Here is a 13,128-nt window from a genome sequence, read left to right on the forward strand (position 1 = left end):
TAAACATGTGATTAATGACGAAAAAAAATTTTTTTTAATCCTGATAGTTTAGCCTACTTCTGATACATCTGATTTAATACCTTCTGGTTTAAGCTTTACTTAAATGTATCAATCGATGTGAGAAGGAGAAGTACAGGACGTTTTGAATGTCATCTTTGAATATGAATGGCTAAAACCTGCGCTGCGAATGACTTTGCAAATCAATTACCTCGTCCCCATTTCCATATTTGTTTCAGGTAACAAAGCTGCGGCAAGTAGGGTGAGCCCACTACAAAGTAAGGTGAAATCAGCGCGCTGTCAAACTGTGACTGGTGCGAAAGCGAGTATATACTGCCTCTGTGCGTCTCGCGCTCTCTCTGCTCCACGAACACTGATCGCGCGCGCAGCGCTTAACTAGAGAGCGCGAGACCTGGCAGCGGAGAGACCTTGGGGAGGGAGAAAGGGAGTGTGCTGGTGTGTGTAGAGAAGAGAGAGAGAGAAAGAGAACGACAGAGAGAGGTTGGGAAAAATCTACCACCTCTATCCATCAGCTGAGCATCCTGCGGGAAGTCACTTCGAGCGCGCGAGCGGTCGGTGCGGCATTTCTGTCCGTCCGAGCAAATGGATCATTAAACACCGCAGGATGTGACCGAGGGACCCAAATAAAACAACTAAACTGTTATTTTCCGCGGCTCCAATCACGCTGGTGATTCTTTTACTATTTGATTAATTCACTTTGGTTTTTGTTTTCTCTTTTCATCATTAATGCGCGGATGTTTCGGCGAACACTTTCGAAGTGATGTCAGGAGGAAATGTCATAAATGTTGCTGAATGAATGAAAAGTTCAAAGATTTTTCATGGGTAAGTAACAAAAAACTAAACTGTTGAAAACGAGTTTGCTGTGTGTTAATTGGACCATTATTAATAATAACAATTATTATTATTATTATATTCATCAGCCTTGTTCATATTATACAATATTTATTAAGGCGCAGCTTTGGATAACCGCAGTTGAAGTGTTAACAGTGCAGATCTTGATAAGCGTAAAGTATGAACTACAGCACTGTCAGTGTTTAGCGACCGATATTTCGTGGCGTTTTATTGTTTTGCATTGAGCTCAACAGGTTCGCATCTGTTTCAAACTGCAGTTGCCGAGGGGCCCCGTGTCTCGAGCACACACCGTCTCTGACCCTTTGCAGTTTTTCTTACATGAGCTGAGAATTAATAGTTTTAAAATTAGCTTTCTTTACGAATTGTCATGATGTATGTGCTCTATAATGTATATTTGCTGTCACAGTAAAAACAGATGTGGTAAAAAATACGTCTGGTAAAACAGATGTTATTATTCAATTGTCTTTAAAACTATACAATTAGTGCAGTGGCACAGTATGTTAGAATGCAGTATATTTGTCAGAATATATGCATTGTTTTATATGTACCCTTTAATGTAAAGTATGAGCTGTAAATTATGTCTGGTAAAAAATTGACAACTTTTTTGTTTTGCTATTTTGTCTATTTTGTACTTTGCTTTGAGGGAGAAAGAGTGATTTTAACTAACAGGCTTAAGGTTTGAGGTCTGATACAATCCTACCATTTTTCCCTGTTCTTCCCTCTCCTTGTCTCATGTTTTCCTTTTTCCATACTTCTTTTTACTGTACTCAATGCTTCCCTTTTACCTCTGCCTCTCTATTCTGCTCTTGCCGTCTTTTCACTCCCATTTCACATCTGTCTCACTCTCTCCCACTGGAACTCTCTCCTCTTCCTGTCCTCCCACATTTGTCAACCTCTCACTTTCTCCTATCTTGCTGTCTCTCTCTATGTAGATGGGGTCTAATCTAATGTCAAGCTGGTTGTGAAGGTGTTTGATCTGGTCCCCTCGACCCCAGCTGGAGTCCCCATGGCTGCTGGAGTGGCAGCCTGGCTCCCCTTCGCTCGGGCGGCGGCCATAGGATGGATGCCCGTGGCCAACCTGCCCATGCCTGTCGCACCAACCAATAAGAACAAGCATCAGGATGAGATTATTATCCTCAATGTCAGCGGCCGACGCTTCCAGACCTGGCGCAACACGCTAGACCGTTACCCTGATACGCTTCTGGGGAGCTCTGAAAAAGAATTCTTCTTCAATGAGGAAACTAGGGAGTATTTCTTTGACCGAGATCCGGATGTGTTCAGAAGTATTCTTAACTTCTACCGCACAGGGAAGCTACACTACCCACGCTACGAGTGCATCTCTGCCTACGATGAGGAGCTGGCGTTCTTTGGAATCATTCCCGAGATCATCAGTGACTGCTGTTACGAAGAGTACAAGGACCGCAAGAGAGAGAACATAGAGCGTCTTATGGATGACCTTGAGGACAACAAAGACAGCAAACTCCCCAACATGACTTTCCGCGAGACCATGTGGAGGGCCTTCGAGAACCCGCACACTAGCACCATGGCGCTGGTTTTCTACTACGTAACCGGATTCTTCATCGCCATATCTGTCATCACCAATGTGGTTGAGACAGTTCCTTGCAGTTCTATGCCGAATCAGAGAGACATCCCCTGCGGGGAGCGCTACACAGAGGCATTTTTCTGCATGGACACGGCTTGTGTAATGATCTTTACGGTGGAGTATCTGATGCGACTGTTTGCGGCGCCCAGCAGGTACCGCTTCATGAGAAGTGTGATGAGCATTATCGATGTGGTGGCCATCTTACCGTATTACATTGGGCTCGTCATGACCAACAACGAGGACGTAAGCGGAGCCTTCGTCACGCTACGGGTGTTCCGTGTCTTCCGGATCTTTAAATTCTCCCGCCACTCCCAGGGTCTCCGGATCCTTGGCTACACGCTGAAGAGCTGCGCGTCCGAGCTCGGTTTCCTCCTCTTCTCCCTCACCATGGCCATCATCATCTTTGCCACAGTCATGTTCTACGCTGAGAAAGGCTCCTCGTCCAGCAAGTTCACCAGCATCCCGGCCTCCTTCTGGTACACCATTGTAACCATGACAACGCTGGGGTGAGTCATTTTGTCTCAGAATGACTTTCTCTCTGTATATTTTTACACTTTTTAACCCTGAATGAACATCAAGCCACACCCCTCATGCATTTCAGAGGGTAAGTCTTAAAGGGATAGTTCACCCATCACTCTCAGAAAATATGTGCAGAAATGGTACCTTCAGGGGTACTGGAGGTTGTCACTGGGGCAGTACCCTTAAAGGGACAACTTTGTACCTTATTTACCCTTAAAATGTTCATAGTAGTATCTTAGGGGTACATATAACTACTCTAAAAGTCACTAATATGCAACTTTTAGGGGTAGATAAGGTACAAAGTTGTCCATTTATTAGGGTGCTGCCAGTGACAAGCTGTTGTGCCCCTAAAGGTACAATTTTTGCACAACTTTTTATGATAGTGGAATTACAATTCTGCCATTATTTACTCACACCCTCATGTCATTCCAAATCTGTATGACTGCGTAACACTAAAGAAGATATTTTTAAGAATGTTTTTGTTCATACAATAAAAGTTAATAGGGTCCAGCGTTGAGCAGAAAAACAGTTTTTCATTTATGTTATGTGGAATAAAGTAAGAACACCATGTGTTTGTGAGTAAATGATGACAGACGTTTCCTTTTTTGGGTGAACTATCCCTTTAAGTAGACCCATGTACAATTTATTTTAAACCAAAGACCAACTTAAACAAACACTACTGTTTACAGTATAACATTACACCTCATCGAAAGAGATGCTGCTTCCCTGCAGCTTGTGGATTTTCTTTCTTTTCTGAGTTAACTGCTATTAGCATCTAACCCTAATGACCATGCTTGCTGACTGCAATCATGCCTGCCTGAAGCAGCGGTAGGTTTGGATTCAACTCACTGCCCCAGGCTAGACTTTATTCATCCCTATTATGCACCAATTAATATTTAAGCGTGTGTGAAGCAAGCAGAGGAACATCCTTCAGCGTTTCTCCCACACATTAACAACAGAAGGCAACTGCAGAGCTGTATAGCCCCATTTACTTCAACCCTGCCCCTCGTAAATCACAGGCCATTTATTTGTGTGTTCATGACTGAACATGTAGACGTTTGACACAATTGCTTTTAAAAGAATGTGGGGGATTAATTTAGGTGATTATTCTGAGTGATTATATGGCGTATGACTTGACTAATCAGCTATATATATGCTGCTACAGTGACTATCATATGTACTGTAGCTGCTGTGGCTTTGAAACCAGAGCTGAAGTCAAAACGGGCTTTGACTTCCTGTTTTGATGGCCGATCATTGGCTGAAGCACCTGTCTGTGAGCCCTGTGACACCAAAACACCAAGATTAAGGACTTAATTTATTGTGAACAGTAACTCATGAATGTTACATTGCCAAATGGTTTGGTCCTCGATGAATACAGTTGTGTCGGTGTTCAGGTGACTGTCTTATTCTGAGGTAGAATTACAAATGGTTAGACATGTATTTACTTATTTACGCTTTCGTTTGAGAGTTATCTGTGTATATGTGCATGACCGAATCTCTTAACAGGTCATTGTGGGCATTATGCTGAACTATAACCCTATATATCATCCTTATTGTTGTGTTAATGTGTTGGCTAATTTGACATGGATTTCTGAGTAGCGCAGATCTCATTACACATTACTACATTCGCACCAGAGATCCAGTCTCCACCCGCATCTGAGACTTGACCCGAGATGAGAGCCAGAGAGACTCTTCTCATCAATAAAACACACTGTAGAAGTGTGTGTCACTGTGACTAATGTTCTCAGGTACATGTGCTGAACAATGTAAACCACCATGACATTTCCAACCCAGCTGACGTCATGTGTTCTCACTGCATGTGTTGTGAGTGTTTCTCATTCAGTTAAAACCAAATATGTGACCTGTGCTGGCAAAATGAATCACAATGAGCAAATTTTCAAAAATAAGTTGTTGTTATTTTCACATTCTCTATTAAAAAAAAACTTCAATATGATGTATGACTTGTTGGAATCGGACAAAATTGACTGAGCTACACCTGTTTGAAGTCGATAGAGTCAGCACATTACATTTTTTGGAAAATCTAGTTAAAGTTTTCTGAAGGTTCCAAAAAAAAAATCACCTAGCAACCATACCTTAAAATCTCTGGTAATACTGCCAAATTCAGCACACACCAATCTATAGGAAAAATAATTTTTCCCCATGATACCACAATGCACTGCGCAGGTGTTTTGACCAATCACAGAAGACATTGCGACTAAACGTGTGAATCTTCACTTGCTTCACTATTTTATTTAATTACAATTCGGAGGGTATAACGATTTGAATGTAAAATGATTCTTGATGCATCACTATGCATCTTTTCCTCCAATTCTTTTCTTAATAATAATTACTATATTAATCATAATATATTTTTGTTATTTTATCTTCATTATTAAAAATAAGAACAAAAATGCTATTAAACAGTAGAACAAAAAGAAACAAATTAAATTGACATTATTTTCTTCATTTTACATTTAAACAGAATCATTGAAGTAAGAAAAACAAATAATCAAATGTAAAAATCACTGCATAGTCTTTAGTATATTCATTACATATAAAGTAGCTCAGTCAAGAGAACTGAGTGATCTCTTTTCTCTTATTGCTTGATTAACATTAATGAGACAGAGGGCCTATATATTAAGGCCTAGTGTAATGCACAGGTCTAATATAATGTTACACATCAGATGTTTTCTCCAACAGTCAACCAAACGTTCATGTAAGGCATAACATTATGTTTGTGTGAATACCCACCAAGACAGATATTTTGAAATACTGTAATTCTGTGTGTATACATGTATATCGGGATCACGTGCTGTCTGAGAGGCGTCTTTGTGTGCACGCTTCGGATGTGTCAGTCAGTGCGAGTAAGATCCTTTTCGTGGCTTATCTCTCTTAATAACTCTTTTAACATCAATCAAGTTCCACACTTTATTTCATACATTCCTGCATGTTCTTTTCAAAACCGAAACCAAAACGTCAGATGCAAGTGCTTTGCTTCCGATGGACAAACGCAACTTTTTAAAACAAAAGAAGGTAGACATCTCAGAAAATGTACAAATAAAAATCATTTTAGATGTGTATTACATTGTGCTGTATTGGAATCACTAGATGAGGGATTAATGAGCTCATTTCTGTGAAAACCTCAAATTTGACCAAAATTAAAAATTTTCACTTTTTTTGTCTGTAGCTCGTAATTAGCCCGTGCGCATTCCGGCTCATTTTGCCAGCACGGGTCACATGTAAGGGTTCATTTTCACATCCCAGCAGTTTTTCACAGTTGATTGTGCCAGTAGGTTCAGGTTCATATTGCATAATAACACACCAGTTAATTCTGAGGCTTCCTGTCTATGCTCTTGATCGATGCAGTGGTGTTTTATACGACTGGTGCTTCTTTTAATCACTGATTCATTCACACTGAAGTGCACGTTACTGGGGTCTCCACCTCACTCAGTCAGAGTGAAATACAGCACTGCAGTTCAGCTTCTCTGGTAAGACTGAGACATTTCATTAACATGTAAAACACAGACCTGCTGCCCTACGAACACTCAGCATGTGAGCTAGGAGAACTAGTCCTCATTAAAGCAATGATAAAATCTGTTAATCAGAAATATCCAGCCTATATTGTGTGTGAATCGTTAACTGTTCTTCTCTGCACTGTCATCTGTCTGAAGTGTTTTTCTCCTCCTCTGTATTGTTTACACCAGTAACATTTAATTTAGCTCCTCTACTGTTGAATTTCATGGCTCTGTATTTTGTCTTGGCAAGACAACTGGCTAAGAGTTGAAGTAAAGCAAAAGAGTGCAAGAGGGAAGACTGCATGATATATCTGTACCATATTGGTTATTGGTGAATATTAGATATATACTTTTTTATTTATTGGTATATTGGATATTTAATGAATTGTATCTTGTAGATTAACTTGGCTGCCATCTAACACTCATGTAAAATAATTTTTTTTAATAACACTGTTAAATGTAATCTTTAACACATATCAAAATAAATATACCCTTCTCATACTGTAAATTATGCATTGATGCCTAAATTCATGTTAAACCATTGATTCTAATTTAATAAAAATGTAAAATTAAAAATAATGTACATTTTTTAAATTTGGTTTATTTATTTATTTATTTATTTAGACAAAATTGTATAGCCATTTATAGGTTATCAGCCATAACATAAATAATGATCAGCTTAGTAATATCAGCCAGAATTTTAGTATCGATGGATCCTTAGGAAGTTTTGGAGAAACAAAGACAAAGTTGATATTTACATATAAGCATTACTGAAAACTCAATGAAGCCTCCTAAAATTCCTTAGAAGAAATAAAAAATGTACAATAATGTGACAATGAGAGTATAGTGCGATAAAAAACAACGTGGAGTTCCAAATTTAGTCTAACTCGAACAGATATGGAGAATTTGATAAATATTTGAAATCTTCGTTTTTTGATTGCAGACATTGATTGCAGGTATCTAAGTTTTCATTTGAAACTCAAGAAAAGACATTTCTCAGGAAACAAAAAATCTGACTCTTGAATCTCCATTTGCTCTTCATATAATCATATTGCTATCTAGGAGAAACAACTGAGATATTAATGCCATCTCTTTTGTGATTTTTCTTTGCTATGGGATTAACCTTTGGCATATGAGTGAATGAGATTGAATGACTGCAAACCCTATGTTGAATGTCCTGCAGTGAAACATCAGATTTTGTGTTGCATAAATTGTCCAAGCACTGATTCAGTTGCATCATGGTCCATTTGTTAATCTGGCCCTGAACACAGTGCTGGAACAACCACGGCAGATCCAGACAGGGTTTTATCAGCATTTTAATGCTGTTATGGAGAGGGATAGAGAGAGACTTTGACCGTATGAGGGCAGAGTCTGTTTTGAAATTACTTTGAGCTTTTACACTTGTGTTTCTGCTGTAAAAACAGGAGGCTGCTGAGATATTGGGGATTTACAGAGGCACATGGGGAGAGAATGGATGTTTGTTTATTGATTTATTTATTTATTTGTGGTAATAGGATGGTTTTGACCTTTAGGTGGAGTAGCATATTCTAAATGACCTTTAAAGGAAAACACAAATCTCTAGTGTGCTTTATAACAGTGGTTTATAAGAGACACACCTGAAATATCATTTTCATTCCCTCTCTCTCTCTCTCTATAATTCTGTGTATTGGTACCTTATTAGCCTCTAGCCTTGCAGTAGTAGTTTTATTGGTTAAGATATGCTCCCTATGTTACAGACCTATGCATTCTGCACGCTAATGTTGCCGTGAAGAAAATCACCCTGCTAATGAGGGCTTTCAGTTGTTACCACAAGCATTAATTAACATGGCACTCAAAATTCACACCCTCGTTTGAATAGATCCAGACTCGCCAATCTGCCCCAATACATGGCTGACTCTCTCTCTCACTTCAACTCTGCTTCTATTGCTCTGTTAGTAGGTGAACATGCTCTGTCGATACTGATCAGAAGCATTGATTAAAGCGAACAAATGATGAGGGAGAAGAGGATAAGGGACAGAAAGAGGAATGAGGTTGGATCCATTAGCAAGGGTGAATGATGATAATCACCCACCGCTGCAGGGTGTCAAACTGAAGCATTTCGAATAGGTAAGGCAACATCTGTCTGTGTGTGTGCATGGGGGGTCACTGAGTTCAGAATAGCTGTTTCTCTCGTGACGTTTGCTGTCAGGGGTTGTGTAGGAGCAGCACAGTACAAAAATCAGTAAAAATCGACTTCCAGACGCTCAAAGGAGACTTTTGTGTTGCTAATGCACTTGATCTGTTGTGCAGTACATTAAGATGTGAAATTCTCAACATCATGCGCTGCAGTAGATACCATGTGAGTGTGTTTAAATGGAAATATACCCTCATGTATGTATGTACGTAAAAAAAAAATATACTTTAGGGTCTTATATTTATTTATTATTTATATAAAAAAAAGAAAAATATATGTGAGAGGGAATCATTAGGCCATAGAGAGAGGAACGATCAGGAAATTGTCATGTTTCCTGTTTTCAACATTTTCACAACTGTTTTCAACATTGATAATAACAAGAATATTTCTTGAGCACTAAATCGGCATATTAGACTGATTTCTGAAGGATCTTGTGACACTGAAGGCTGGAGTAATGATGCTGAAAATGCAGCTTTTCTATCACAGGAATAAATTGTAATATATATTAAAATAGAAAATAGATATTTTAAATAATATTTCTGTTTTTACTGTATTTTTGATCAAATAAATGCAGCCTTGGTGAGCATAGGAGACTTTAAAAACATTAAAATAGTGATTCTTTTTAAGGACAATATTGAATTAATCATCAAATACTCATTATCAGAAAATCAATACTTCAGGACTGATCCTTTAAAGCAATAACAAAAGTAAAAATTCAAGTATCCAATCCAATAAATTCTCTCTAGCTCTTTTTTCCCCACCCACAGTGAATTCTAGCCTTGAGCTCTCTAGATGTTACATTCATATCCCCATATTCATCTCTTAAAAAAAAGAATAACATTATTTAAATAGCAGCCTCTCTTTATCTGTACAATTTTCATGTGGTGCATTTCATCATACGGCACAGAGAGCATCTATGAAATTCAAATGAGTAAAAAGAAAGATAAAGATTCATTTGTTTGTTTGGGATTTTGCCTCTCTTCATTCAAAGGCTCTGTGTTCGGGGAGGTTCGAGTTTCTATGATGGCCAAATTGCTGCTGTTTCATCCCATCAGCCCTCCATAAACACACACTTCCCCCATTAGCGATCAGATCTGATGACATATAATGGGAGCATCAATGAAAGAAGGTATTGTTACCCTGCATCCAGTAAAAAGAGCATTAAATCCATTACCATTTATTTCAACAAGCTTTCAACCCAATGCCAATTTCAGTTGATCTAGTGGTCGCCGGTCATAGATGTCTGTATTTCGGAGGATTTTATACCGATTTGCAGAGCCTTTGTTTGTGTTTTCTGCTGTTTTAAAGCTGTCGACAGAAGGTATGAGGAAAGATTACAGGTGTTAGGTCAAGCTCTCCACTTTAATGAAAGGTCATGGGAGGAAAGTGACAATCAAAGGAACATCTGACCTTTGAAATCTCAGAAAATACCACTCCGAAAACTCCAAGTATGCGATCTGCTTTGATGATCAACTCTGAGTTCAGAGCTGTGAAACTATAAATTATTATACTGTGCTGTAAATTGTATGCTAAGGTGACACCAAAAAATAAAAACTCTGGGGTTCAAATAACCTTACTGACTCTCACACACACACACACACACACACGCACATTAATTAATTAATTAAAATAATAATTCCCCTTTTTTTCAACCCCACAAATACATTTCTTTATTTTTTTTATTATTTATTTTATTATTTGTGCCAGCTTCAACTAAAATTCATAACTTGCTGTCTTGCTTGCAGATTAATAGAAATAAGATTAACAAATGCAATTAGGAATTAAAAATTAAGAATCAAAGATAAAGATGAATGATGCATCTGAAAATAAAACTATAAATACAAAGGATTATCAATAAAGTCACATTGCTGCTTGCTGATACAGTGGTGTGAATGTCACTACAGACTGATAAAGGTTTCAAATTCAATTCCGTTTTTGTCAGGGAACAATTTTGTGATAACCTTGACCTGTACTATATGCCGCTTTTATCATCTCTCTTCCATTTTAGGCTTCTAGCAGGTAAAGAGGCTTTTTTTTTCCATGAGCACTTATCCTATATTTCTATGGTGCAGACACATAGCAGCCAAAGTGAGGGGGCAGCGAACTAAAGCCTAGGGAGTTGCTCAGAGAAAGATACTCACTTTGTCACAATTCATTTTCAATCCTGTCAAACTGCCCCCAATATTTATCTCAAAGCTGTGTATCTGCATCCCTCATCGCCCCAGAGAACACTACTGCTCTAGGTCACTCTGTATATCACATATGCCAGGATCCAACACTGCTTAAAGCAAACACTTTCACAAATAAGTTACTGATGTATTCATTTTATGGAGAAGTTGCACACTGTGGCTATTAAATAGAGTAAAACACACGAGAAAGACATAATACTTTGGTCAAATACGACATTTTGGCTGGTATGGCTGAGGGAGCAATGCCTCTGGATGCCCTCCTGTAGCGCCGACCCTGATTGTATGCTGTATATAGAGTGCTTATGACAGGTGTACAAATTGCCATCCTTCTACTCAGCACGGGGAATGATCATTGTTTCCTGCTGAAATTCCCATAAGCTGATATATCTTGGAAGGCTCTTGGAAGTCATATATGAGAGTATTCATTAACTCATAATGTTTGTATGGAGAGAATCTGTGTGTTCATTGTCATAAAAAGCTCATTAAAACTACATAGAGAATGAATGAATGATGCTGATGATGATGGTTTTTGTGCCGCTATATGCAAATGACCGTGCTAAAGTTACACAGCTGTGTGATCATCTTAAATATGACAATCACAGTATTGTCCCTCTTACAGACACTCACATTTTCCCCTGAGAGAGTTTCTGTGTGTGCTGTAAATGTATGATTTTGCTCTCCCCTGTGCTATTTTTGACTGACACCGTTTCTGTCTCTCTGTTGAGTCTAGCTGATCCACACACTGAATCATGAAGGTTTAAGAAGGTTATTTGTCACTCAAACAGATGGAGTAGTTAAGTGCAGATGTCTGACAGATTAGTCTCATGACATGGAAAGACAGCATAATGAATATATTTCAAGACTTCATTCATTGCCGCCAAAGCTCTCTCTTTTACAGGTTACAGGTTCTGTGTTTTCCTGTATGCAAGTAAAACAAAAACTAAATAAAAGTTTGCATATAGCACCTCTTAAAATATTGTTTTAAAGACTTATATGTGCACAAGCGCTTACATTCATATGGAATCAATCTCGCCTTATTATGGGTGATGTTTAATACATTTTTCAGACTTTTTGATGCCACGGACCCCCAAAATATGATGATCCCTTTGTGAGAGACCTCCTTCCTAAAATATAAAATCAGCTTTATAATTTAATGTATAAAGACCCGTTTATGCTGTAAAAATAAAAATATTATAAATATGTGTAACATATTGTCTGTAAAGGTTTTACTTTAAGATCACACTAAGATCAATTATATTTAAAAACCTGAAGAAAAGGGTAAATCTACAGCTGTCAGTAAAATAAAATAATTGTATTAGTCTCATGATTTCCAAGCATTATTCAGAATGAAACAAAAATAAATGTCAAATGTGGTAAATTAAACTTATTGTAGAATAATAATAACAATAACATTAAATAATATTTTATGCATTTAGCATATTATTATTATATTACATTAAATTATTTGACATTTTTCTGGATTCCTGACATTTTTCTGATCTGGTCTGATGGGCCCTGGATCCCAGTTTGAAAAGGCCTTGTAAGGTGCTTCAGACCAATGGGATTTAAGTGTGGGTGAGGCAACTTTGCTGGTTAGGGCAGAAACTTTTATTAATAAAGAATAAAGGTGATAAAGTAGCTAGGATTGTTTCAGTCATGTGCCAATATATTCTATTCTATTCTATTCAAATCTAAAAGAGAGTGAGAAGAAATGCACAGAGGAAGAGGAAGAGTCTGTGACTGACAGAAATAAACGTCTCTTCCTCTCAATGTTTCTGTTTAATGCATTTGGTCATTGACCACTGTCATCTTAACTGCTGGTAATGAATCTGCTACTGTCACACTGAATAATGATTTCACTCCACACCACCACCAGCTGCTGCTGCTCAGGGCTGTGCATATGTTTCTGTGTTTGTGTGTATGTGTGTGTGTGCGTTCTGGTATATATGGTTTATGAGGACACAAATGTGTATAATGTCATGGGTACTAAAACGTAAACATGGTTTATGAGGACACTTCCTTTGTCCCCATAAGCCAAAAGGCTTACAAACACACTAAATGGTGTTTTATGAAATAAAAAAATTGCCAGTAGTTTTCTGTGAGGGGTAGGTTTAGGTGTAGGGTCGGTGTAGGGCGATAGAAAATACAGTTTGTACAGTATAAAAACCATTACGCCTATGGACAGTCCCCGTAAACCACAAATGCAAGTGTGTGTGTGTGTGTGTGTGTGTGTGTGTTTTGTATGTGCATGTGTGAGAG

General features: G+C 38.2%; 1 protein-coding gene across 2 annotated transcripts in view; it reads left to right on the forward strand.

The window, feature by feature from the left end:
- Window positions 1-441: 441 nt before the first annotated feature.
- The window catches only part of kcnd3 (potassium voltage-gated channel, Shal-related subfamily, member 3), a 113,355-nt gene continuing 100,668 nt past the window's right edge, over window positions 442-13,128 (forward strand). For both annotated transcript variants that reach the window (XM_016516892.1, XM_016516893.1), the window contains exons 1-2: window positions 442-840; window positions 1,803-2,979. In XM_016516892.1, the coding sequence (XP_016372378.1) occupies window positions 1,877-2,979 (1,103 nt within the window). In that variant the 5' untranslated portion in view covers window positions 442-840; window positions 1,803-1,876. The remainder of the gene's footprint in view (window positions 841-1,802; window positions 2,980-13,128) is intronic.

The sequence above is a fragment of the Sinocyclocheilus rhinocerous genome, unplaced genomic scaffold (genome assembly GCF_001515625.1).
Source record: "Sinocyclocheilus rhinocerous isolate Xijiao unplaced genomic scaffold, SAMN03320098_v1.1 scaffold988, whole genome shotgun sequence".
Taxonomy (NCBI): domain Eukaryota; kingdom Metazoa; phylum Chordata; class Actinopteri; order Cypriniformes; family Cyprinidae; genus Sinocyclocheilus; species Sinocyclocheilus rhinocerous.